The 27,458-nt window shown below is 42.0% G+C and overlaps 2 protein-coding genes across 10 annotated transcripts in view; both read left to right on the top strand.

Moving 5' to 3' along the window:
* Positions 1-7,512: 7,512 nt before the first annotated feature.
* LOC109934414 (zinc finger protein 271-like) overlaps positions 7,513-27,458 on the top strand; it is a 39,574-nt gene continuing 19,628 nt past the window's right edge. For 6 of the 9 annotated variants that reach the window (XR_007265584.1, XR_007265582.1, XR_007265586.1 and 3 more), the window contains exon 1: positions 26,445-26,490. The gene's annotated coding sequence lies outside the window, so the exon portion shown is untranslated. Of the gene's footprint in view, positions 7,558-12,161; positions 12,324-15,790; positions 18,445-22,033; positions 22,222-26,444; positions 26,491-27,458 lie in introns of those variants that run through there. The other 3 variants (XM_048616802.1, XM_048616801.1, XM_048616803.1) reach the window with 3 other exon arrangements.
* Positions 16,312-17,162, top strand: LOC109934594 (gastrula zinc finger protein XlCGF71.1-like). The gene is made up of 3 exons (XM_020533316.1): positions 16,312-16,449; positions 16,534-16,819; positions 16,909-17,162. The coding sequence occupies exons 1-3, from the start codon at positions 16,312-16,314 to the stop codon at positions 17,160-17,162; spliced, it is 678 nt and encodes a 225-aa protein (XP_020388905.1).

Here is a 27,458-nt window from a genome sequence, read left to right as displayed (position 1 = left end):
GGATGGTGTGTGTTGGAGGCGGGAGAAGGGATCTGTGGAAGTGGGTTAGACTCGCAGTTAAAGAAATAGGTGCAGAGGCGGAGGTGGCAGAAATAGTGTTCGAAGTCCAAATGTGAACGATATTCATTGATTTGTAGGCGGAGGCGAATGAAGGTGAGTCCTTTACTAAGGACTGACCATTTGTCCTCAGTGAGGGGGATGTCTCGGGGGATGGTGAAGATCCGGCAGGGCTTAGGGCTGGCACTGGGTGTAAAGCTGGTGGCTGGGTTGGAGCTGGGTATGGGGGCGGAGTTAGTGACTTCATCAGCAAAGTCAGCGGCATGAGAGGCGACGTTGGCGTTGGTGGTGTTGTCAGCGGAGGGAGCATCGGGATTGGTGGTGTCATCAGTGGAGGGAACGTCAGCGTCGGTGGTGTGGTTGGCGGAGGGAGCGTCAGCATCAGTGTTGTCATTGGCAGGGGGAGCGTCGGTGTCTCGTTTCATTGTCAACAGAGGGTGCGTCAGCATCAGTGGTGTCGTTGGCAGGGGGAGTGTCAGTGTCTGGTTTCATTGTCAGCAGAGGGTGCGTCAGCATCAGTGGTGTTGTTGGCGGAGGGAGTGTCGGCGTCAGTGGTGTCGTCAACGGAGGGATCATCGGTGTCGACGGTGTCATCATCGGTGTTGTCGGAGGAAGTGACGAGATCGGTGGCGTCAGCGGGTAAGGCGATGGTGACCACATGGTCCTTAATGTTGGCGGCGGGAGTGGCGTTGGCAGTGGCATCCTTGATGTAGGCAGCATCGGCGGCACCCTCGGTGTCGGCGATGGAAGCGGTGTCGTCAGCAGTGTGAGTGGTGGCAGCAGCAGCATGGTTTGCAGCATCGTAAGTGACGTGACCAGTGTCGGTGACGAGATCAGTGGCGTCAGCAGGTGAGGCGACGGTCGCCACATGGTCAATGGCACTAGGCACATTGTGGGGGAGGTCCTGGTAGGTTTGAGGACTTGGTGGGAGTGGAAGAGGCCTGTGTTTGGTGGTAAGCACAGGTAATTTTGGTGCACTTACGGTTTTTTTAAAGATACTTTTTTTTTGCGGGTGTAGTGTGGGATCCAGGTTTGAAATATATTATTACCATTTGAGAACTTGGATTCTAAGTAGAAATAAATGGGTTTTTACTTCTGTGAAGGGCAACATTTTTTGAAAAAAAGGTGAGCAAGTAACTTCTTTAAAAGTGAGTACAAATATAATTACCAAGAATGCATGTGAGTTAAATGACAGGAAAGTGTTTAGACAGTGGAACCTTTAGAAGTACAGAAAGACAGACGGTCAGAAACCAGAATCACGTTCAGTTTACAACAGTTTTATATCAGTACAAGGCAGTGTTTATTTTGTAAAAGTCTCTAGGCTGTTAGTTTTTGTGGATGTCTTCTGGCTGGAAAGAAGTCTCCAGGCCATCAGAATTGAAAAGAAGTAGAACTGGAAAGAACCCTTAAGCTCTTTCAGCAATACAGAGAAATGGGCTGTAAAGAGCTAACTGAGAAAGAAATCAAAAATTTAAGATAGGAGTGATACTTCACTTGGCTTGAGTGACTGCAAAGGATATTGCTGGGAAAATGATTAAATGTTATTCTTGCTGTTATGTTAAGATATTTCTAGACTGTCTTGTATAGTCTTCTTTTTATTCTTTTATGCAATAATTTTAAGTTGATTTGTTAAAAAAAACATTGGCAGCCTTATATAAATATATTAATTAATTGACCAGCATGATAAACTGCAAGGATAAAATCTATGCTCTTTTAAGCTAGGTTTCACTCTGGGATCTGAGATATCCAGTACTATCAGAATTTGGGATCATAACAGCAACAGTCAGAGGAGAGGAGGGCTGATCAACCACTGAAGTTGTGCAAATGATTCGTCTGGCAGTTTGACCACCCAAGGATTGACCCTTATCATGTGGGAAGGTCAATTGCCAGTCTTGTGAAAATACTTATTGTATCTATATATATTCAGTAAACAAGTCAGTAAAGAGTATAGCACACATTTGTTTTTCTGCCATTTTGTCATTGACTACGCTAAGTAAGACCAAAACCTAGAAGAAAAGAAAGGAAGCATCTCCAAATTTTCTCACTCATTTTATGTAAAGGTTACATCTCAATAAACAGTGAATGGGATTGTGCAAATGTCTGTACAGAACACCTGGAGTCTTTTGGAGGCTTTCTAATTTCCAACCTTCTGATCTTGGGCCCTGCATTCACCACTATGCTTCTGTAGCCATCAGTCAGGTTTAACAATTCCCTCAATCTTCTACATGCATCTCCCTAAAATTACCTTTATTCTCCTCTTCTTTTTGTTCCAAAATTGTTGCTGTTGTCAGAGTTTCATCTCGAAGGAGTAAATAATGCAGAGCCAAAGTTCTAAGTGCTGTCTGTATCACTTGACCCCTGTGAGGCTCAGATGCTGCTGGATTTGTTAAATCAGTGACGAACATTCACACAGCACCAAATCATCACAAGGCCCAAAGTCCAAGAGGAAGAAGATCAATGTCTCAGCCCAAAAACGGCCCAAATGAAAACAGGAATTTCGGTTGCAGCTCATGACCAATCTAGAAAATCTCCACATATTCAACTTTTTCAAAACAATGGGATCAATATAGTCAGCTGGGCTGAACTCTGGTGTCCAGAGGGTTTGAGCATCACCGTCACCAGGACTGGCTCAGTGAACATAACACTCAAATATGTGACCTCCTGGAACAAAAATAATCAGGCTTCATGTAACAAACAGAACAACCCAAGGTCACTTCTCAAGAAGGCAGCATTTCAACAGCTCGAGGCTGATGCCTAAAGACATTTGGTGGGAACAAAAAGCTAAAGAAATCGATTTTGACATGTGGATTTTTTTGAAATCACCAGGTCCATTGTTAGACTGAGGTCAAATGGACAAGTCCTCTTCATTCACAGGATCGATGTTTCTCTTCCTTACGATGACAATGACATCTGTTGACACTGGAAAGAACATTTAGAACAATTTGTTAACCATGAGTACCTTTCAGTTATCCTCCTGGTTGGTTCTCTTTTTCCACAGATCAGAGATACTGAGGCTAATTGAAATACCTCCATTAATACCCCAGGAATGGCTCCTCCCCCAGTTGCTTGTGCTGGTCATCAGAAGCTGAAGCATTTCTAACCGCTGAGTATCTCATTGTCTTCTTGGTCAGACAGCAAGAGACTTGTACCTGATGCTTCTCTGAAAGGATGCTGAGTTTATACAGGATTATTCAGATTTTTGGATCATTGGGATCTCTTCTGGGTGGGAAGGGACCTGCACAAGTTGTACTTGAACTGGAAAGGGACAAATATCCTTGTGGGGAGACGTTCTAGAGCTAATCTGGCGGGATTAAATTAATCTGACAGTGGGGTGGGAACCTAAGCAGTAGTGAGGTAAGAGGGAAGGTTGAGGCTGGTAGAGGGGGTGTAAGAGTACACTTAAGAGGGAAATCAGGAGGGCAAAAAGGGGACATGAGATAGCTTTTGCAGATAAGGTAAAGGAGAATCCAGAGAGATTCTATATGTATATTAAGGGCAAAAGAGCAACTGGGGAGTGAATAGGGCCCCTTAAAGATCAACGAACCCATCTATGTGTGGAACCACAGGAGATGGGTGAGATCCTAAATGGATATTTTGCATAAGTATTTACCATGGAGAAAGACATGGAAGCTCAGAGAAATAAATAGTGATGTCTTGAAAAGAGTCCATATTACAGTAGAAGTGGTGCTGGAGGTCTTAAAACGCATAAATCTAGATCCCTGGGACCTGGTCATGTGTCTCCCCCTTTTAGTTGCCCTGATGTTCTCTTGCAAGAGGCCAGGTGCTGTGCTGCGCCAGACCCATGGCTGGCTCCAGCTCAGATGCGGCAGACACAGCAGCGGCAGCAGACAGGAGGAGCCCTTTACCAAGTCCCCAGCTGATGTCAAGCAGCAGCGACTGGAGGAGTAGAGAAGGAGAAGCCAACTGAGAAGAAAATGGAAAAGATGAACTGTTGAGACAAAAATACCAAAGTGATTGCAGTAATATCATGCAATATAATCAGTGATCCAAAATGGTGCCAGAGAGTGGTGACACTTGGCAAATAACATGGCAAACAAGACTTTTCATTGCATTTAGGTACATGTGGCAATATTAAACAAATCTAAATCTAAGCATATTCCAGGACATTATGGGAAGCTAGGGAAGAAATTGCAGAGCCCCTAGCAGAGATATTTGTATTATCAACAGGCACAGATGAGATGCCGGAAGACTGGAGGGTGGCTAACGTGGTGCCATTATTTAAGAAAGGTAGTAGGGAAAAAACAGGAAACTATAGACTGGGAGATAGCAAGAACTGCAGATGCTGGAGTCAGGGATAACAAAGTGTAGAGCTGGAGGATCACAGCAGACCAGGCAGCATCAGAGGAGCAGGAAAATTGACATTTTAGGTTGGGAACTATAGACTGGTGAGCCTGACATCAGTGGTGGGTAAGTTGATGGAGGAGATTCTGAGACACAGGATCTAAATGCATTTGGAAAGACAAGAACTGATTAGGAAGAGTCAGTATGGCCTTGTGCATGGCAAATTACGTCTCACTAACTTGACTGACAAGGTCAGAAATCACACGAACCTAGTTGTAGTCCAACAGGTTTATTTGAAAACACAAGCTTTCCGAGCCTTACTCCTTCAGGTGTTAGTGAGAGAGGTAATATCAGACACAGAATTTATAAGTAAAAGATCAAAGGTTCACATCATTGATGAGGATGTATTAAACAAAATTAGGATGGTGCTAAATCTTTAATCAGTTAGAAAGTTTTAATTGATTAATATGTATATGTATTATGCAGGGACAGCAGATAGTGACCAGAAGCAGACAGTGTGGCTACTTTCTTTCTTCTGCCCAGCTCCATCTTGCAAGGCACAGTGAGGGCAATGGAAAAAATAGCAGAGTGAGTGGAAAACAGCCTCTCAATTCAGTATGAGCTCAAGTCGTGCTGTAGGACCAGTTTGTCCTTTGAGATGTGTTTAATATAAAAAAAACTCAGGAGAAATATCAATTCAACAGAGATTTTGAAATTTCTCCCTTTATTTTCAAAACTTGTTTAGGAAAAGTGAGCGGAAAATGCTAGAAGCTGTGGAAAATCTTCCTTCAGTGTAGCTGACTGAAGGATTCTGGTTTTTTTTAACTTTTTTTAAGGGCTATTTTTCACGATGACAGCCAATGACTCGTGGAGTTCTGCAGAAGTCAGTGTTGGGACCACAACTATTCACGTTGTATGTGAATGATCTGAACAAAGGAACTGAGGACATTGTTACTAGGTTTACAGATGACACAAAGATAAGTGGAGGGACAGGTAGTGTTGAGGTAGCATAATGGGCAAAGAAGTGGCAGATGGAAGACAATGTGGGAAAGTGAAAGATTATGCAGTTTAGTAGGAAGGATAAGGGCATAGACTATTTTTTAAATGGGAAAGGCTTCGGAAATCGAGTTGAGTATTTTCTTAAGGTTAACATGCAGAAGCAGTTGGCAGTTAGGAAGCAAATACAATGTAAGAATTCATTTTGATAAGGCTAGAATACAAGAGCAGAGATGAGCAGCTCAAGCTGTTTAAGGCTATGGTCAGACCACATTTGGAATATTGTGAGCAGTTTTATGCCGCATATCTAAGGAAGGATGTGTTGGCCCTGGACTGGGTGCAGAGGAGGTTCACAAGAATGATCTCAGAGATGAAGGGCTTGTCATATGAGCAACATTGTCATATATGTTGAAGACTCTTTGTCTGTACTTGATGGAGTTTAGAAGGATGAGGGAGATCTCATTGAAACTTACAGAATACTGAGAAACCTGGAAAGAATGGATATGGAGAAGATGCATCCACCAGTAGGAGAGACCAGGACCCGAAAGCACAGCCTCAGATTGAAGGGACAACCTTTTAGAACTGAGATAAGGAAGAATTTCTTTAGCCAGAGGGTGGTGAATCTGTACAATTCATTTCCACAAAAGGCTGTGGAGCCCAAGTCATTAAGTGTATTTAAGGCAGAGACAGATTCGTGATTAGTAAGGGAATCAAAGGTTATGGCGAGAAGGTAAGAAAGTGAGGTTGAGAAATATATCAGCCATGATCGAATGGTGGAACTGATATTATGGGCCAAATAGCTTCATTTTTCTCCAGTATCTCATGTTTTAGGGTCTAAAATGGGAGTTCCAAATAAGTCATATCGGACTCTGACATGTTAAACATTACTTTGTTAAATTTAAACATTAACTTTGCTTCTCTCTCCAAAGATGCTGCCAAACCTAGCATTCTCTGTTTTTATTTCAGATCACCAGCATCCTCAGTATTTTCCCTTAAATAAATTTTGAAATTTGCTGAGTAGAGTCACAACAAAACAAAGGTAGAGAAGTGTGTGGGATGTTCAAGAACTGTTCAGGTAATGGCTATACCTGCAAATAGACCAGGATATCCTGGCAGAGGATGTGGACAAAGTGAATGTGGAGCCTAAGAAATTGGAGCTGAGGCAAGGTGATGCGACATAAAAGATGACCCTGGACAAGACGGGGCTTTCAGATATCAGCATGCGGGGACCAAAGCAGAAAATGAATCACAGTGTCACTCCTGCATCACCTGATCAATCTCCACCTTCTATATAGGATGGGCCAAAGGGCTAAAAATTAATGATGATATTCGACAGCTGCATGAGAAAATAGATTGTACAGGATCGGAAAATAGACTGGAAAAGTTTAGAACAATATTTAACAAGCTGCATGACCTTGAATGAGTCCTGTGAACAGTACGAGCCGAAGATGACGCCTGCACTTGTTTTCCCACCCTGTGTTGTCTGTACCAGCCAGCAGTTTTGTCTTGCTGTATCTGTTTTCTTTGTGCTGGCTGTCTGTCACACTATAAAAGAGAGAGAGAGTTTCATTCCAGGCTGCCGCTGGACTTTGCTTCGGCTCATAATCACGATCAGTGCCAGAAACGAACCTAAGCCTCCAGACCAACCATCGATTGAGGGGTCCCCGATAGGCAGAAGAACAGGAGACTGCTTCTTTCTCGAGAAAGGCATGAAACTTGTTGCTTTTCTATTTTCTCTTCCATTTATTATAACCACTATAACCATTTATTATTACCATTATAATTATTTATTTTTCCTTAATAAACATTCATATATATGCAAATTGCTGTTGTTGAGCCTTCTCTTAATTATATTTACCCGAATCTGAAAAGAACCGCTTGAATACACGCTGCGATCCAAGACACCTTCCATCGCTTCTATGTCCCTCCATATTAGTACGTCACCACTGTCGACATTGTGCATTAAGTGAGGATTTATTCAGATGGGTACAATGAAAGTTTAAATCCCCACTTGATCTGCTGCTCAAAGTCACCTCCATTTCACCGGTCAGCTTCCCAAGCTTCAGGAAACTCATGTTGCTGCAGAAATATTTGGATTGACTGTGAGAGACGTCAATCAGAGAGCCCACCCACTCTGCCCATTCTCTCCTCTTCCAGAGCTGGTTCACTTCCTATAGGGACTGAAAACCAAGTGAGGAGATGGTGAGTGAAGGAACAGCTTTTATACAAATTGTACCCCATAGTATCCACACCAATCTTCAGGCAGTCTGACTATCCTGTGGGCAATCAGGGGTGGAAATGTCCCTTATGCTGTGTGAGAAGATCCAGCTGAGAGAGCTGTTTACTCGGTGCTTTGTGCTGAACTGTTTGACTGGAGCTGTGTGTTGGATATTGAGTGTGTTTATTGGAAGCATTTTCCTTCTGATTTCCAGGCTGAGTTTTGTTAATGTCTCATTCCTGAATATGAGAAGGTGATCTGTAATTTTCTAGGAGGTGCAGAGTGTCTGAGGATTCTTACAGATTTCCTATTGATTTTATTTGATTTTTTATTGTCACATGTAGGTAAGTGAAAAGTTTTGTTTTGTGTGCAGTACGGACAGATCATATCATATGAAGTTCATGAGGCTAATAGAACAGAGCAAGGAATACAATGTTACAGCTGTAGAGAAGGTGCGCAAAGAGTGATATCAACATTAAGTTTAAAATTTGAGAAGTCCATTCAGAAGTCTAATAACAGTGAGGAAGAAGCTGTTCTTGAATCTGTTGGTACATTGTTTAAGCTTTTGTATCTTCTGCCTGACAGAACAGGTTAGAAGGGGTCTTTGATTACGTTGGCTGCCTTCCCAAGGCAGTGAGAAGTATAGATGAAGTCAGTGATGGAAGATTAGTTTGCATGAGGGACTGAACTGTGTTCATAACTCTGTAGTTTCTTACAGTCTTGGGCAGAGCAGTTGCCATACCAAACCGTGATGCATCAATATTGAAAGCTTTCTATGGTGCTTCTATAAAAATTAGTAACAGTCCTTATGGAATGCTGAATTTCCTCAGCCTACTGAAGAGGTAGAGGTTTTGTTGTGCTATCTTGATCATCACATCAGCGTGGGTGGACCAGGCAGATTATTGGTCATCATCACTGCTAAGAACTTGATGCTGTTGACTATCTACATCTCAGCTCCATTGATATAAACAGGGGTGTGCCTTCCACCTTGCTTCCTGAAATCAGTTGTTTTGCTAACATTGAGAGAGAGAGATTGTCATCTTTACACCATGCCACCAGGCATTCTATCTCTTTCCTGTATTCTCTCTTGTAATTGTTTGAGATCTGGCATACAACGATGGTGTTGTCAGCGAACTTGTAGATGGAGTTAGGATGGCATTTGGCCACACGGTCATGAATGTATAGGGAATACAGGCTGAGTGTGCAGCCTTACAGGGCACCAGTGTTGAGGATTATTGTGGAGGAGGTGTTGTTGCCTATTCTCACTGATTACAGTCTGTGGGTCAGGAAGTCAAGATTCCACTTATAGAAGGCAGACCAGAGACCTGGGTATCAGAATTTGGAGATTATTTTGGTTGGAATTATGGTGCTAAAGCGGAGCTGTCATCAGTAAGTAGGAGCCTGACGTAGGTATCCTTGTTATCCAGATGCTCCAGGGATGAGTGTAGGGCAAGGAAGATGACTTATGGCCATGGATCTGCTATGACTGTAGGTGAATTGCAAGGGATCGGGATCGAGGCAGTCTAGGAGGCTTGAGTTGATATGAGCCACGACTAACCTTTCAAAGTACTTCCTTTATTCATTTATGAGATGAAGGCGTCACTGGCTAGGCAACATTTGTTGACCATCCCTAATTGCCCAGAGGGCAGTTCAGAGTCAACCACATTGCTGTGGGTCTGGAGTCACATGTAGGCCAGACCAGATAAGGATGGCAGTTTCCTTCCCTAAAGGACATTAGTAAACTAGATGGGTTTTTCTGACAATCGACATTAGATTCACGGTCATCATTAGATTCTTAATTCCAGATATTTATTGAATTCAAATTCCACCATCTGCAGTGGCGGGATTTGAATCCAGGTTCCCAGAACATTATCTGGGTCTCTGGATTAACAGTCCAGCGATAATACCACTATGCCATCACCTCCCCATAATTATGAATGTCAGAGCCACTGGGCGATTGTTATTGAGGTTATTGAGGCTCTTTAGTACCGGGATGATGGTAGTCTTCTTGAAGCAGGTGGGGACTTCAGGCTGTCACTCGCTGATATGAACAAGATGAGTGCATGGCTGGGGACTCCATCTAGGCCAATCATTTTCTGAGAGTTCACTCTGAAGAAGGCCGATCTGACGTCTGCAGTGGTGACTGAAGGAATAAGTGCATACGAGGCTATTGGGGCAGGTGATACCATTTCACTGATCTTCTGTTCGAAATGAGAGTAAAAAGCATTGAGTGCATCAGAGAGGGATGTATTTTTGTCCGCTGTTCTGCTTTGTCTTGCAGCCTGTTAAATCATATAGGCCTTGCCACAAACGGCGGGTGTCCATGTGGTTAGTTTGGGTCTCTAGCTTAGTCTGCCATTGCCTCTTGGCATCTTTAATGGCCTTATGAGGGTCATATTTGGTTTTCTTCATAAGGTCCGACTTGAACGCCACACAGCTGGACTTCAGTAGGCAGTGGATCTTCTAGTTCGTCAATGGTTTCCGGTTGGGGAACATTCAGTTTAACATTTTTGGCACACAGTCCTCCACACACTTGCTAATGAAGTCTGTGATGGTGATGGCATATTCATTTAGGTTGGCTGCTGATTCTAAGCAGTCCTGTAGAAGCTCTTCCGCTGCCTCAAACCAGCACTGTACTACTTTCTGTACTTGGTCCTCATGTTTCAATTTCTGCTTGTAAGCTGGGAGGAGGAACACAGCATTGTGATCTGATTTTCCCAAGTGCGGACGGGGTATGGAGTGGTGGGCATCTTTGATAGTTGTGTAGCATTGTCAAGAATGTTCGATTATTGTGTGTTAGGAGCTGGTTATTATCCTGTGGACTGTGAAAGGTCAGTTCTCTATCCGTGTTTTCGGATCTAGGAGTTGTCAAATCTTTTCAAGATCCCCGATCAGCTTCTGTCTGTAACCTCCACAGACAAGATCAAAAAGAAAGACTTGCATTTATGTTGAGTCGTTTACCACCACAAGACATCCCAAAGTGCTTTACAGCTAATTACGTACTTTTGTAATGTGATCACTGTTATAATGTAGGAAGTGTGTGCACAGCAAGTTCCCAAAGACAGTAACGTGATGATGATTACATAATCTATTTTCTATTGGTGTCGATTGTGGGATTAGTATTGGCATCACAGATTACCCCCTATTTTTCTTCAGAACAGTGCCATGTTTTTTTTACCCTGACCTCAGAGAGAGCAGAAAGTACTTCGTTTGAGACGTCAATTGACAGATGGCTTCCCTGACAGTGGGGCTCTGCCTCACTCATTTTGTGCCGGTATATTTTGTGATGATGTGTGATTCTACGAAAAGTTCTCCATTACCATCCCTGGCTTTCACTGTCATTTCCTGAAGTTGGTCAGGAACAGGTACACCATGCACAGGAAGAGGTACAGGATTCATTTCCAGGAGAGACCAGTGAAATCCTGTCTCAGTTCAGCACTGAATATCCAGTGATTGACAAAGCAATGTTTATATGGATTGTATCTCATTATATCCACATAAATGATTAGGGCTGAATATCCAGTATGAAGAAACATTCTTGTGATGTAAAATTGCTGGATGGTGTACCCATGTTGGAGGAGGAGCAATTAAATCAAATGTCTTTGATCTGGGGAACTGTTTTGTTCTTGATCAAAAACAGAAATTGCTAGAGAAACTCAGCAGGGCTGGCAGCATCTGTGGAGAGAAAGCACAGGACTTGATTTCTTCTCTCTTCCCTGAAGCACATTATTTAATTTTTTAAAGTTTAAGTGGTTTTATTACGATTCCACTTTTCAATTTCAGTAAATTCCATGTTTTTGGAAGTTAAGTTTCAGAACATGGAGTAGTTGAGGTGAAGAGTGGAGATGCCTTTCAGGGGAAACTAGATAAGTACATGAAGGGGAAAGGAACAGAAGGATCTGCTGATAGAGTGAGATAAAGAGGGTAAGAGGAGGCTTGTGTGAAGCATGAACACCAACCTGAACCAACTGGACCCAAAGGTCTGTTTCTCACTGTAATTCTGTGTCAGGGGACAGGGAACACAGGAGCAATATCATTGAACTCATTCTTTAGTGATTCAAGTATCACTGTGGCAGGTCATGGAATTCAGTGTAGTTAATAAAATCTGTAATTGATAGCTAACCTCAGTCATGGTGACCTTGACAACAACTACGATTGTCGTGAAAACCCGTCTGTTTCCGTAATGTCATTTAGGGAAGAAAATCTGCCATCTCAACCTGATCTGGCCCACGCGTGACTCAATATCCACAGTAATGAGGTTGATTCTTAACTGTTTATGCCTTAAATGTTAGCTATGTTTTGCATGTTTGGTGGCATAATGTATATCATAGGTTCTTCTTGAGTCAAATATCTGAAATTCAGTTTCCTCAGGGCCATGCCTTAGGCCCTACCATCTTCAGCAGCTTCATCAATCACCTGTTCTCCATCGTAAGGTCAGAAGTGGGGATGTTCGCCGATGACTGCACAATGTTCAGCACCGTTTGCGACTCCTGAGATATTGAAGCAGTCCATGTTCAAATGCAACAAGACCTGTTCAACATTCAAGCTTGGGCTGAAAAGTGGCAAATAACATTTGCGCAACACAAATGCCAGGCAATGACCATCTTCAATAAGAGACAATCGAACCACTGCCCCTTGATATTCAATGGTGTTACCATCACTAAATCCCTCACTATCATCATCTTGGAGATGAACAGTCACAAGAAGCTCAACTGGACTCACCATGTCAATACTGTTGCTACAAGAGCAGGTCAGAGATTTGGATTATTACAGCCAGTAATTTACCTCCTGACTCCCTAAAGCCTGTCCATCACCTACATAGCACAAGTAAAGAGCGTGATGGAATATTCTCCACTTGCCTGGATCAGTGCCTGAAGCTTGACACCATGCAAAACAAAGCAGCTGCTTGACTGGTACTACATCCACAAACATCCACTCCCTCCACCACAATCACTCAGTAGCAGCCGTGTGTACTATCTACAAGATACACTGCAGAAATTTGCCAAAAATCCTTACAAAGGACCTTCTAAACCCCCAAACTCTTCCACCTAGGACAAGGGAAGCAGATACATGGGAACATCAGCACCTGAAAGTTCCCCTCCAAGCCACTAACCTTCTTGACTTGGAAATATATTGCTGTTGTTTCACTGTTGTTGGGTCTTTGAGAGTAAATGGCGAAGTGTGGCTGTTGGTTTGTGTGAAGGATGAAAGACCTCATACCCACAATGAGCAGGACAAATGTGATATATAAAATACCATGCAGCAACTGTGAGAAACACTACATAGGACAGACGGGCAGGAAACTCGCAACCAGGATACATGAACACCAACTTGCAGCAAAAAGGCATGACCAATTCTCCCTCGTTTCTATACACTCCAATATAGAAGGACATCAATTTGACTGGGACAAAGTTACAGTACTTGGACAAGTGAGACAAAGACAAGCACGAGAATTCCTGGAGGCCTGGTTTTCAACCATCGATGCAATTGACAAACATGTTGAAATAGACCCTGTCTACATACCACTACGGTACAAAACCGGAAATAAGACTGCCACCATGACAGACAGGACCATATAAATTCCGAGTGGGACAGAACAATAGTGCTTCAACGGAGGCTATACAGCACTGATGATGTCACATCGAAGGGAAAAGAACCGTTTGCAAGAAAACCAGTCAGCTCGGCGAACCAACCAACAACTTAAATATGATTTACAGCATCTGCAGTTCTTTTGGTTTTTAACAACTTAAATATGATGGTTTTGACAACATAGAACCAATCCTATTGTAAGAAATAGTGATATGTCATCAAGGGTATAAAAAGGGGCAGTTGGACAAATACCAGAGAGCTAACTGCCATCCGCCAGAGCTAACAGCCCTCTGTTCTCAAGAGACAGTCGCTGGTTCTCACAGTCTTGTCTAAGTTTTAGAGAAAGCACCACCTAGATAACAAAGGTACCCATAGCACTAGTTAATATTCCTGACAGAAGAATTGAGTTTCCTGCCCGTCTGTCCTATGTAGTGTTTCTCACAGTTGCTGCATGGTATAACTGTATATCACATTTGTCCTGCTCATTGTGGGTATGGGGTCTTCCATCTTTCACACAAACCAACAGCCACACTTTGCCAGTTACTCTCAAAGAAGACACAGAGCATTCCGAAAACCACATAACCTGACTGTAATTTCAAGAGAATAAGTTCTGTTTATATTTTATATAAGTGGTATTTGTATTTCTTGGAACAGCATACCATTAGAATCTTGTTTTATTCAGGAATAGTAAGGAGTTAGAAGGGATTTATTTGGTTTGTTAATAGTTTAGTTAATTTGTTCACTGTAAGACTTTAAGATAGATAAATTGTTACTTGTTGATTGTAAAGTGAGTGTCAGGAGTTTATTTTATTTAACCAATAGAAGTTGCTGAAAGGCAGGTTACAGCACTTTTCACACTCCTTTTATAGATTATAGGCGAGGTGCTCCTCTTTGGGTGTTTCGGTTTTAGTTCTCAGTGTGGGGTCAACCTCCACTTTATAACAGTGCGTAGTTCTGGGATCCACATTATAGGAAGGATGTGATAGCACTGGAGAGGGTGCAGAGGAGATTTACCAGTTCCATTTGCCTGAACAGGAAAGTTTTAGTCATGAAGAGAGTTTTGACAGACTGAGTTATTTTCCTTAGAGCAGAGTCAACTGAACGGGGACATGATTCAGATGTGTAATACGATGAGGGGCATATATAGGGGAGACAGGAAGAAACGTATTCCCTTGTTGGAGGGATCAGTGCTTGGGGCATAGGTTTAAGGTAAGGGGCAGAAAGTTTAGAGGGAATGTAAGGAAAATTTTTTCACTCAGAGGATGGTTGGAATTTGGAACTTGCTGCCCATAATGGAGGTCGAGGCGGAAACCCTCATAACATTAAGAAGGGTAAATAGAAATTACTGGAGAAACTGAGCAAGTCTGGCAGTATTTGTGGGGAGAAAACAGAGCTAACATTTCAAATCTGGTGACTCTTCATCAGAACTGTTTTTGTTTTTGTTTCAGATCTTCAGCACCTACAGTTCTTGGTTTTATTATAACATTTAAGAAGTATTTAGATGTGTACTTGCACAATTATTCTGGATTCCGTGCTTACAAGTGTGATAATACATTGCATACAAATAACTGACTAGCTCTCTACATTGACTCCATTACAGACAGAAAGTGACTGAAGGCAAGAAGGTACCTTTTGTACTGGAATGTCACATGACATGTTGTCATGTAACTGCCATAAAGGTACAGTGCCTGTCTGGTCTGGAAACTATACCATAATTCAACAACAGGCTTCTGAAATGACCTATGATACCACTCAGTTTAAGGGCAGTTAGGATGGGTAATAAATGCTGGACTTGCAAGGAACACCCACATCACAAAATCAAATTTAAAAAAGCTTCACATCTGATGAAATACTTTTTTTAAGAAAAGTAATTTTAAGAAGTTGGATTTGAGCTCACAATCTTGGGATTGTTAATCCAGTACTGTAGCAATTTGGCTGTCATACCTGTCAACACATTTATTAAAAATGTCTTCTTTAAAGATTTTACCTCAAGGCATCAGCCTTTCACAAAGTCTGGGCTTGGATTTGATAGTTCTCTCCAGTGCTGTGGCTGATAGCTGAATTTGGGATGTGCAGACTGAGCAACTACAGTGTACCGAAATTCCCACGATAAACCAGAAAGTTTCAAGCAGCTACACTGAAACAATATTTTCCTCAGCTTTGAGCACTTCCTTCCTAATGTATTTTCCTCAAATAATTTTGGAAGGCAAGGGAAACCATAAATGTTTAATAAAATAACATTTCTCCTTTTTTTAATATTAAACACACGATCTCAGAGTAAATTGGCCATCACCAGCTTGGCACAAGCTCAGAGTGAATCGACAGTCTGTTTCCCACTCACTCCACTGCCTTTTCCATTGGCCTAACAGTGCCTGGGAAGGTGGGGATCTGGTTGGAGAAAAGAAAGTAGTCACATTGTCTGCTCCTGGTCATTATCCAGTTGCCCTGCTGAAAACAGAGGGCATGTGACAGTCAAGTGAGGAAAAAGAAAGATATTGCATCTGATCCTCCACACAGGGAAATAGCAGACTGGCAGTCAGTGTGGAAGAGTCTCTAACTGAGGAGTGAGCTCCTTCAGCAAAGATGAGAGAATTGGAGAAAATCATGTTTCCTCTTCCTATTTTACAGAAAAATTGCACTGTACTACACCAGAGAATACATTGCGGATAGACACTGCAGATAGATGCTGACCATCACCCACGGAGCAACTACACAACTGTGGGAAGATATCCAGTCCCTTCACAGCATTGCTCAACACAGAGAAGGTTGGGCAGTGAAACCATCATCCGGAAATCACTTGAGTCAGATGAGCTTTGATACATCATCAGACCTGGAACTGGTCAGTGGTGTGGAGCCTTCCATCAAAACTAAGATTTCTGAACATTCAGCTGTCAGTGATTAGTCAGGGTGACGCTGGGAAGAAGTGTTGAGTAGCCTCCATGCTGGGTGAGAGCTTCAATCAAGCATGATTCAATCATGATTCATTTCTACAGGGGAGAGGCTATTCAAGTATAAGGAGGGCTCCACAGGCTCATAAGATCTCCCAACACAAATTGCATCTATTGTATGATTGTTAACACACTGGAAGCTTCACGGAAAAGATACTGTGCTCATGTGAGGTGCAAAACCAAGACTTTGCCTGGTTATTGATGCTCATAACTGACCAACATATTCAATCTAGTGAGAAGCTACCCACATGTAAGGTGTGCAACAAAGCAGTCTCAAATTCATCTACCCTCCTTGCGCACCATCGCATCCACACAGGGGAGAAATCATTCATGCGCAAGGTTTGTGAGAAGGCTTTCAACAATTCCTTTGATCTCCTGAAGCACCAATGCATTCACACAGGGGAGAAACCATTCACATGAGAGGTGTGTGACAAATCATTCTCTGACTCATTGAAACTCCACAAACACCAATGCACTCGCTTGGGGGAGAAACCATTCACATGTGAAGCATGCAATAAACCATTTTCAAAGTTAACAAACCTCCATGCACACCAACGTATTCACTCTGGGAGAAACCGTTCACATGTGAAGTGTGTGATAAATCATTCTCGAACTCATCAACCCAGCGCAAACACCAATGCATTCACACAGGAGAAACCATTTAGGTGTGAGGTGTGTGACCAATCATTCTCGGACTCATCAAACTTCCGTACATACTAACGCATTCACACGGGAGAGGCAATTCACATGTGAACTGTGTAACAAATCATTCTCTGCATACACAATGGATTCATACAGGAGAGAAACCTTTCAGATGTGGATTTTGTCAGAGAGCTTTCACTAACTCCTCTGATCTCCTGAAGTACCAACACATTCACACAGGAGAAAAACCATTCACTTGTGAGATGTGCTACAAATCATTCTCTGAATTATCGAATCACCGCAAACACCGACGTATTCACACAGGAGAGAAATCCTTCATGTGCGAGGTGTGTGACAAATCATTCTCAGACTCATCGACACTCCGTGTGCACCATCGCCCTCACACTTGAGAAAAGCCTTTCCGCTGTATGGTGTGTGATAAGCTCTTCTCGGATCATCAACTCTCCGCCTACACCAACACACTCACACTGGGGAGAAACCATTCACGTGCAAGGTCTGTGTTAAATCATTCTCAGATCCATCTACCCTCTGCACACATCAATGCTGTCACATGGGGGAGAAACCATCAATATACAAGGTGTGTGACAAATCATTCTCTAGGTCATCAAAATTCCTGCTGCACCAGAGGTTCGAAATAGGGGAGTAACCCTTTGACAGTGAGGTTTGTGATTAAGGTACCGTGATGTCTTTCAAAATCCCGGGCTTTCAGAGAATTCAGCAAGAGGGCAACTTTTTTGTTGCTCTGGCAAAGTTTTCATCCAGTCTTCAATCTCCTGAAGCATCAATGGATCCACAAAGGTGAAAATCCCTTCACATGTGTAATATGAGAGACAAATCATTCTCAAACTCACTGAACCTCTGTATTTACCAATGCATTCATACAGGAGTGAAACTAATCAGTAATGAGGTGTGTGATAAGGCTTTGACATAGTCAGTGTATCTCCCAATTGAATAACATACCCACAAAGGGGAGAAATCCTATAGTTCTGTAATGAAGCCATCATATAGTTGTCTAACATTGTGGAATATCAATAGACCCATAGAGGAGGCAAACCCTTCCAGCGCCGGGATTGTTTCATATATTTCACCTGTCTCACAGGACACCGGCATATCCACGTGGACTTAGAACTGTGTCACCTGCTTCTGTCACACTGAGAGCTGTCTGTGTTGTTTACCGTCCAGTGCTCACACAGGGGCGTTGTCGTTCCAAAGCACTGTCTGTCTCAGCAGGGTCCATCTCAAACCTCTCCCACCAACAGGCCAATCATTTCAAGGCAATTTAACCTTTGACCTGATCATGAAACATCATCACCAAATGAGGACATCAATAGATATAGAAGCTCCTGTTTGAGCACAGATACCACTGTGTCTCTGTGAGGACCTTCTCAGCCACAGGTGATTCAGAAGAATGTGTGTTAGGATTTTCTGTGTTGTGGACAAGAGTGAAAACTTCAATACTGCATGACTCATCTTCCTTCTTGAAGATTGGTACAATTGTCACGTTCCTGAAATCAGGACGTCAGAGGAAGTTCCTTTTCCTCCCATCTGCATAGGATGGGTTCATACAGTCTTGAAATGAGGAAAAGTCCCCCAGCTTTATAGCCTTCAGTTTGAGAACAACACCAAGGACTCTTCATTACCATCATCAATACATCCAAATGATTTGACTCAGTAAGTTGCGAGGTTCTGGGGATTATGATCCCAACTCTGCAATTACTTCATGCAGATATGACTGTAACTATCATGAGTGGGAGATCTGAAACAGAAATGTTCAAAATCCAGACTGGTGTCAAGCAAAGCTGTGTGATAGTCCCCATTCTATTCACAGTCTACCTGATAGTGACTATTCACTCCTCAAAGATCAACTGCTCTCTGGGTTCAGTATTAAATACCATCTTGATGGGAAACTCATTGACATCAGTTGCCCCTGTGCCAAAACTAAACTAACCACCATAGATACACATGACCTACAGTGTGAAGATAGCTACAGTGTTGCTGTTCACATGGCAACAGATTTGCATCCACTGTCGGTCTCTTCAAGCCTCACACAGCGAACTCTGTATGTCCTTGAATGTGGCCAAAATAAAACTCCCATCAACCCACATCTGGTCAGTCAGATATTCCACCTTTCATTTATGTTGAAGTAGAGATTCTGGAAATTTAAATTTAAGACATTTAAGAAAGGTGGTAAAGTCCCTGGTGTCAGCTGGAATGGACATCTTAAGGGATTGTCTTCAATCAGTACTGCTGATGGACCTTTAATTCATTCAGGAAAGTTCCATTGTTTAGACACAGTTCTAACACTGTACCAGGCATAAAACTCGAGGAATAACCCAGTCTTCCTAGAAAAGCTCAGTGTTAGTTTTAGTGAGGATTTTGAGCTTGTATTCAAATCCCTCCATGGCCTCATCCCTCCCTATCTCTCTAATCTCTTCATTGCAAACTTCATTGCAAACTTAAGTGTCCCACCTATTCTATTGTCATCTGAAAATTTGGCTATCTTACTTTCTGTCCCTGCATTCATGTAATTCATATAGATTGTGAATAGTTCGAACCAAGGACGGAACCCCAATATATTGGTAAATATCAAAATGGCTGGATTCTTCTCTATCAGTCAGTTTATAACTTCCAGTTCAAGGAACCATAATATTTCTCTAAGGAAAAAGATTTGTATTTTTATATCAACATTCACAAGTGCAAGGCATCCAAAAGCACTTTGAGGAGAATGAAATTAAGTATTTTTGAAATGTAATTCCTTCTGCAATCTGCTGTCTGGAATGTGACTTTCAGTTTGGACATAGCAAGCTCCCATAAATATTAATGTGATAGTGACCAGATAATGTGTTTTGTGACATTATTTGTTTGATGTATTTCAGGATAGGTCATACTTAGATGAACACTTGAAATGCCATGGCATAAAAAGTTATGGGCCAGGTGCTGGAAAATGGAATGAGAACAGATGGAATTTTTGATATCTGTCACAGACAAGATGGGCCAAAAGGCCTCTTTCCTTGCTGTGAAAATCCACTGACTCAATAACTCCCCTGCTCTTCTATAGTGTAGTGTCATGGCATATTTCATGTTCAACTAGAAAGCAGATTGGGCTTTGGTTTAACTCATCTAAAAAATCATGACAGTTCAGCAATCCCTCAATATGGCATGGGAGTATCAACATCACTTCTAAAGTGAACAGAGTGAGACTGGAACCCAGAGCCTTCTGACTAAGAGACAAGAGTGTTAACGAAAGCAGGCTGCACAATAATGTATAGTACTTTCATTGTATCAGAGTTGATTTCTCTGGGGTTAATTTCCAAAGCCAGGCACAGAATGCTTTTCCCCCCGTAAGTAGGCAACCTTAAGGTTTAACACGGTGTAGAGCTGGTCGAAACCCTTCTTCATTTTTCTGAAGAAGGGTCTCGACCCGAAACGTCAGCTTTCCTGCTCCTCTGATGCTGCTTGGCCTGCTGTGTTCATCCAGCTCTACACTGTGTTATCTCAGATTCTCCAGCATCGGCAGTTCCTACTATCTCTGTAACAACCTTAAGGTTTGATTTGATTTAAAGTTGTAAAGTTAGAGCTGCAGGTGTCAGTGCTGTCTTTGTGTCTGGATTCCTGAGGCTGTGCAAGGTGGTGAAGTCCATTATGTCAGGAGAAGGGAAACTGATGGAGAAGAGTAGGTAAACTCCAGGAGTGAGGAACAATCTACAGATGAGGTACTGATAGAGGATCCCCATATCAAACAAAAACCCAAACATCCTAAATCACTCTGGCTCAAGTACAACCAGAACGACTTTTACACGCAGACGATGGTTTGTATGTCAAATGAACTGCCAGGGGAAGTGGGATATGCAGGTAAAGTTGCAACATTTAAAAGACTTTTGGACAGTTACATTAATAGAAAAGGTTTAGAGGGATATGGGCCAAACACAGGCAAGTTGAACTCGTTTAGTTTTGGAAACTTGGTCGGCATGAACGAGTTGTACCGAAGCTGTTTTTCAGCTGTATGACTATAACTCCAGAACTCTCAATTTGAAAACCTCTGGTATTCCTCAAAGTTATGAGCTGCAGTGTACCCTCCCACCACTGGATGTGGTGTGGACTCCATCTCCTTATTTCCTTTCGCTCATTAATTGGCTGTGGGCATCATTTCCCATCCATAATTATTCCAGAGGATAGGTTAACAGCATTGCTATGGATCAACAGCATGGACAAGACCAGGTGAGGATGATAGATTTCCTTCTATAAAAGACAGTCATGAATGAGGTGGGCTTTTCATGACAATTGACAGCAGTTGCCGTTAGGCTAGCCTTTCAATCCAGATGTTTATTTAATTCATATTTTATCATCTGATATAGTGGAATTTGAATATCAGCCTTGGGTTCTGGCTATCATCTGCAGTGACATTATCTATTGAAACATGCAGATTCCGAGAGGGTTCAACAGGGTCTAATTGAAACATAGTACAAGATTCTTCTAGGGCTGAACATGATAGATGCGGAAAGGTTGTTTCCCCTTGTGGGAGAGTTTAGGAGATGAGGATATAATCTCAGAAATAATGGGTCACCCATTCAAGACAGAGCTGAAGAAGGGTAGTGAATCTGTGGAATTCTTTAACATCGAGGGCTGTTGAGACTGGGTCATTAAGAATATTTAAGGCTGTAATAGACAGATTTCTAATCAGTAAGAGAGTCAAGGGACATGGGTAAAAGGCAAGAAAGAGGAGTTGAGGATTATCAGATCAGCCATTATCTCATTGAATGGCGAAGCAGTTTCAATGAGTGGACTACTTCTGCTCCTATGTCTTATGGTCCTACCACTACCTCAAAGCACATGTCCTGCTCCCAATCACACCACATTAAGGTTGGTGATACAAGAGTATCTGAGTGACTGAGGTAGGTGAGTATTGACCATGATTTGGGTTTTGTGTTTGACTGTTCCATGTGCTAATCCAACACTCCAGTGACAGTTTAGCTGGATCTTGACTTGTGTCTAATCAATGCTGTACCTTCTCTGTTATGTTTTATGGGACATTGTCAATGTGGAGAAGTTACTTTATTCGCATTTGAATGTGAAGAAGTTATTCTTTCAAATTCAAAGCTGAGTGTTTTTAAATATGATGAAGGTTTCTGCCTCTGCCACCCTTTCAGACAGTGAATTACAATTAGTGAAAAAAGTTACTCCGCTCTAATCCTTCCACCAATTATTTTAAGTCACTGCTTTCTGCATACAACCTCTGCCATTTCCCTCCTTTCCCTTTCAGACTAGGAGGAGTATGCAGCAAGTCAGCATCACTGTGAAGTTAAAGGAATGAACTTCAAAGAATGTGCAAAAAGTCAGAGTCACTGTGAAGTGGACTAGGGCAGCAGTGGCAGACAGAAACAGATGCAGAGAACACCTGGAACCTGTTTCTGCCAGTCTAAGCCAAAAAGTGTTGTCACAAGAAAACAGGTTGGTAATTCTTCTGTATCTCTTACTAAGGGTTAAATTTGCTTTTTGAGCATTTAACATTAAAATGAATGAATAATTTGATTAGAGTTGGCTGGGGAGATGAAGGCTTGCAGCTGTAGTACGTGGGAGCTAGTGGATGTCGGTACAAACCACAGTGACCACACCTGTAGCAGGTTTTGGCTGCTTGAGGAACTTCAGCTGGGAGTTGGTGAGCTGGAGTCAGAGCTGCAGGCACTGCGACATATTAGGAAGGGAGTAAGTTACTTGTACACTGTGTATCAGGAGACATTCACACCTTTTAGATCAATTACAAAAAAAATCTGGTGCTTGATCAGGGACTGCAGGCTGTGACTGTGATTCATACAGGTATTGGGATCCACAATTTTGCCTTGGAAGAGCCTCAGGCAATGCCTTGTCCAGCAGGTATGAGGTTCTTGCCCCCAGTATAGATGAGGGCACAAACTGCAGGGAGGATGAGCGAGCTGACCAAAGTACCATGGTACAGAGTGCCATTCAAGTGGGAGAATAAAAGAGAAGTGTAGTGCAAGTAGGAAATAGTTTGAGGAATAAATATTATCCTCTGCAGCAAAGAGAAAGTGTTCCAAAGACTGTGTTGCTAACCTGATGACAAGGATCAGTACATCCCTTCTGGGCTTTGGTCAGAGGGGAAAGATTTAATCGTGGTCCACGTAGAAGCCAAAAACATATGTAGGACTAGGGAAGACGTTCTGTTGAGGGAAATTCGAGCAACTCAGGGTTAAACTAAACAGCAGAAAGACAAAGATAATGATCTCTCTGGTTACTACCTGAGTCATTTGCAAATTGGCATAAGATAAATAAGATTAGAGAAGAGAGTGTATATGTCAAAGTTCGGGTGCAAGAAATAAGTTTAAATTGATGGAGCACTTCAGTTATTAAGTCTGACATAGGTTTTGTTTTGTTAAACAAATGCATTAAGGAATATTGGCCAAAGGCAGGCATATGGAGATAGGCCACAGATCAGCCATGATCTCACTGAATGGTGGAACAGGCTTGTAGCGCTGACGCCTATTCCTGTGTTCCACTGGTACCAGTACTGGGGAAAGGTGGGTTTTTCTGTTGGGATGGCCTCCGTTTGAATAATGCTAAGACCAGTATCCTGGAAGATTGTACAACTAGGGATATAGCCACGGCTTAAAACTAAAGCATGGGAGGAAGGGTTCAAATAAAGGGAAGTTTAAAAACAAAATGCAAGAGTAGAGATGCAGTGTAGTGAACAGGAAAATGATATTCAAAGTATGACAGAAAGGGACAGAAAATATAAGCAGAAGAGTACACTAGAAATTAGAATCAAAGCTTAAAAAGTCTATTTATCTGAATGGACACAGTATTTGTAACAGGAGATTATTTGAAAACGCTGGTAAATGTAAGGGTAACATGGAAATTGAATTTCTACAGTGGATCAGAGATTGTTCCCTACGTTGCATACATCCAGGAAAAGACTGTATTAGATCTAGGAATGAATAATAAGGTAGGATTAAGGACCTTTGAGGAAATAGCAGTCAAAGTGTGGAAAATTGCAAGTTCAGTTTGAGGGAGCGAAACTTTGGTCTCAAACCAGCGTCCTCAAATAAGGACAATTACAGAGTTATGAAGAAAGACTTGTCTAGAATGGGTGGGAGAAATACACGGAGGTCTGCTGATGAACTGTGACAGGCATTTAAACAGATAAATTATAACAATCAGCACAAATTTATTCAGGTCAAAAAGAAGGATTTGACGAGAAGAATGAACTAGTCTTAGTTAACAAATGGAGAAAAAGAGGGTATCGAATCAAAACGGCATACACAGCGGCAAAAACCAGTGTTAGGCTAAAGAATTGGGAGTTATTTTAGAGCAAGCCGCAGATGTCTAAAAAGTTAATAAAAAGGGAGAAGATTGTTTCTGAAAATATATTGCAAAGAAATATAAAAATAAGCAGCAAGAGCATCGACAGGTATGTAAAAATAGAGAGAATAGCTGAAATGAGTATGCGATTCGTGGAGGATGTGACTGGAGAATTGACAATAGGTAACTGGGAAACAGCAGATAATTTAAACCAATATTTTGCATCAGTCTTCTCTCAGTAGAAGATACTATAATCATCCCAAAGATGTCAGATATGCAGGTGATAATCAGAGGAAAGGCCATACAACAGTCTCTATCACAAAGGATTTGACAAACCAATGGGACTGAAGGCAGACAAATTGCCAGGATCTCAGGACCTGCATCTAAATGTTTTAAAGGAAGCAGAGATAGTGAAGGCATTAGTCAAAAATTGTTTGGAATTCACTGGATTCCGGGAAATTTCCATCGGATTGGAAAACCGTCAATGCGTTGTCGTGTTCAAGAAGAGAGGGAGACAGATGCAGGGAATGATAGGACTGTTAGACTAACCTCTGTTTTTGGAAACATGCTTGAATCCATTATTAAGGAAGAAATAAGACATTTAGGAAGCTTGATGCAATCAGAGTCAACATGTTTTTTTGAAAGGGACTACATTTTTGACAAATTTGTTAGTGTAGTTTGAGGATATAACAAAGCAGTGTGGGTAAAGGGGAACCAGAAGATGTGGTGCATTTGGATTTTGAGAAGGCATTCAATAAAGTACCAGATAAAAGTTGATTGCAGAAGGTAAGAGCTGCTGGTCTTGGGGTAACACACAAAAGCCAGAGTCAGGATTAATGAGTCTTTTTCAGGTTGAAAAGACTTAACTCATGAAGTGCCACACCTAGGGTTCCATTTATTTACTATTTATGTTGATAACTTGGAGAAGAGGGCCGAGTGTAAGATACAAAAATAGTTGGGAGGGTATGTTGTGATTACATAGGGAATCTGCAAGGGAATAGAAGTAGGTTGAGAGTGAATGGGCAAAATTTTGGCAGATTAATTTAGTGAAGAAGAATGTGAGATTGTGGACTTTGGTAGAAAGAATCGAAAGTCAGATAATTATTTAAATAGAGAGAGAGGCCTAAAAATGCAACACGGGGGGATCTGGGTGTTCCTGTGCATGAAACACAAAAAGTTAGCACGTAGACACAATAAGTAATTTAAAAAGGCAAATGAAGATTTGGCCTATATTGCAAGGAGATTGATGTTTAAAAATAGGGAGCACTTGTTCCTACTCTTTAGGGGTGTTGATGAGGCTGCACCTGGAGCACTGTGTCCAGATTCAGCCCCCATATTTCAGAAAAGGTACATTGACCTTGGAGAAAGTTCAAAAGAGATTCACTAGGCTGATCTCCAGGATTGAGAACGGCAAAAAAAGTTAGGCCACAGTTCATTAGAATGTAGAAAAATGAGGTGATGTTGTTGAAATATACAAGATTCTGAGAGGGCTTGGCAGGGTTGATGCTGAGAAGAGGTTTCCACTGGAGGGGTAGCTGGAGCTAGGCGACATAGTTATACAGTAAGGGGGCACTCATTTAAAATTGAATGGTGAAGGAATTCCTTCTCCCAAGAGAGTAATGAATGTCTGCAATTCTCTACCCAGAGAGTTGTGGAGATTAGATCACCGAAAGTATTTTTCAAGGAAATAGATGTTTAAAATAATGAAGAATTGAGGGCTATGAGGAGCTGGCATGAAAGTGAAACTGTTGCTTGGGGTACATCCACCATGATCTGACAGAATTATGATTGACACATGATTTTATCGAGTGGCAGGAGGGGCTTCAAAGGCTGAATAGCCTTCTCTGTTCCTATTTCTTAGGTTCTAATTTTCCACGAGTCAGCAAATGCTGGAGAAACTCAGCAGGTCTGCCAGCATCTGTGGGGAGAGAGAAATAGAGTTAACATTTTGAGTCCCATATGACTTCAAAATTGTTCTCATGTTTTGGTCTCCTGTGCACTGCACATCATCACTGCCTTGGATGCTGTGGGTTTTCATCTTCTGATCTGCTCTCAAAAACATCCGAGGATACACATCCCACACTGATGTTGTCAGTTTGAAAGCCTCCAAGGATGAAGAATGCTATTCCCACACGAGAAATCTCTGTCATTTACCAGGGGACCTGAGACAGCAGCTGCAATAAGTGAGGTTTTATTCATATGGGACACTGACAAGTTTAAATCTCCACCTGTCAGTTTCCGTCAGTTTCCCAAGCTTCAGGAAACTCATGTTGCTGCAGAAATATTTGGATTGACTCTGAGAGACGTCAATCAGAGAGCCCACCCACTCTGCCCATTCTCTCCTCTTCCTCTTCCAGAGCTGGTTCACTTCCGAAAGGGAACTGAAAACCAAGTGAGGAGATGGTGAGTGAAGGAACAGCTTTTATACAAATTGTATCCCATAATATCCACACCAATCTTCAGGCAGTCTGACTATCCTGTGGGCAATCAGGGGTGGAAATGTTCCTTATGCTGTGTGAGAAGATCCAGCTGAGAGAGCTGTTTACTCGGTGCTTTGTGCTGAACTGTTTGACTGGAGCTGTGTGTTGGATATTGAGTGTGTTTGTTGGAAGCATTTCCCTTCTGATTTCCAGACTTGTGTTGATGGCTCATCCTTGAAAATGAGAAGGTGATCTGTAATTATCTGGGAGGTGCAGAGTGTCTGAGGATTTCTACTGATTTCCTTTTGAGTTATTTCTGCGTTGGGTGCTGGTTATTCTCCTTTAGTCTGTAATCGATGCACTTCCTCTGAGGAAATGAGGCCCTATCCAAAGTGTAGCTTTGAGGATCCGTTTGCTCTCTGGGGCACTTACATAGGACTGGGAGACAGTGTCTTGACCGAGTCCCACAGTTCAGGGAGATTTATGAACTCCTGGCCTTTCCCAACTTCCCTTCAACCAGTTGGTGATCAAAAATCTATCAATCTCACATTTAATATCAATCCTGGATTGACTACCATATGTTGTTTGTGGACGTGAATTCAAATCTGCCCTTTGTACCTCAAACTGTTTTTGCCAGAAAGATCTGCCATAAATTTTTAGACAGTCTTTCTGGTCCTAGAATCCCCAACCAATGAAAATATTTTCTTTGTGTTCATCCTTCCTCTGTCTTTTGACATCACATAAACATTGATCAGGCCATCTTTTTATCTTCTGAGTCCGGGAATAGACACAGGTTTCTTAGTGTCTCCTCATAATACTTGCAACCCTGGTTTCATTCCAGTAAATGTATACAGCTCACCCTCGAGGAGCAATATATTTTATTCAGACACAATGCCAGAATTGCCCACATTTCTCTGATTTTCATCTTTATTTTGGACTTTTTTTTTGGCC

This window comes from Rhincodon typus, chromosome 35, assembly GCF_021869965.1.
Source record: "Rhincodon typus isolate 14 chromosome 35, sRhiTyp1.1, whole genome shotgun sequence".
Taxonomy (NCBI): Eukaryota; Metazoa; Chordata; class Chondrichthyes; order Orectolobiformes; family Rhincodontidae; genus Rhincodon; species Rhincodon typus.
Note: the sequence above shows the minus strand (reverse complement) of the source record. Positions and strands in the feature narration are given on the sequence as shown.

Excerpts from the sequence above, each read along its gene's own strand:
- LOC109934594 (XM_020533316.1), top strand. The coding sequence starts at position 16,312 with ATGCTCATAACTGACCAACATATTCAATCTAGTGAGAAGCTACCCACA. Across the intron at positions 16,450-16,533 it reads AGAAATCATTCATGCGCAAG|GTGTGTGACAAATCATTCTC; the intron begins GTTTGTGAGAAG and ends TTCACATGAGAG. Across the intron at positions 16,820-16,908 it reads CTCGGACTCATCAAACTTCC|GAGAGAAACCTTTCAGATGT; the intron begins GTACATACTAAC and ends GGATTCATACAG.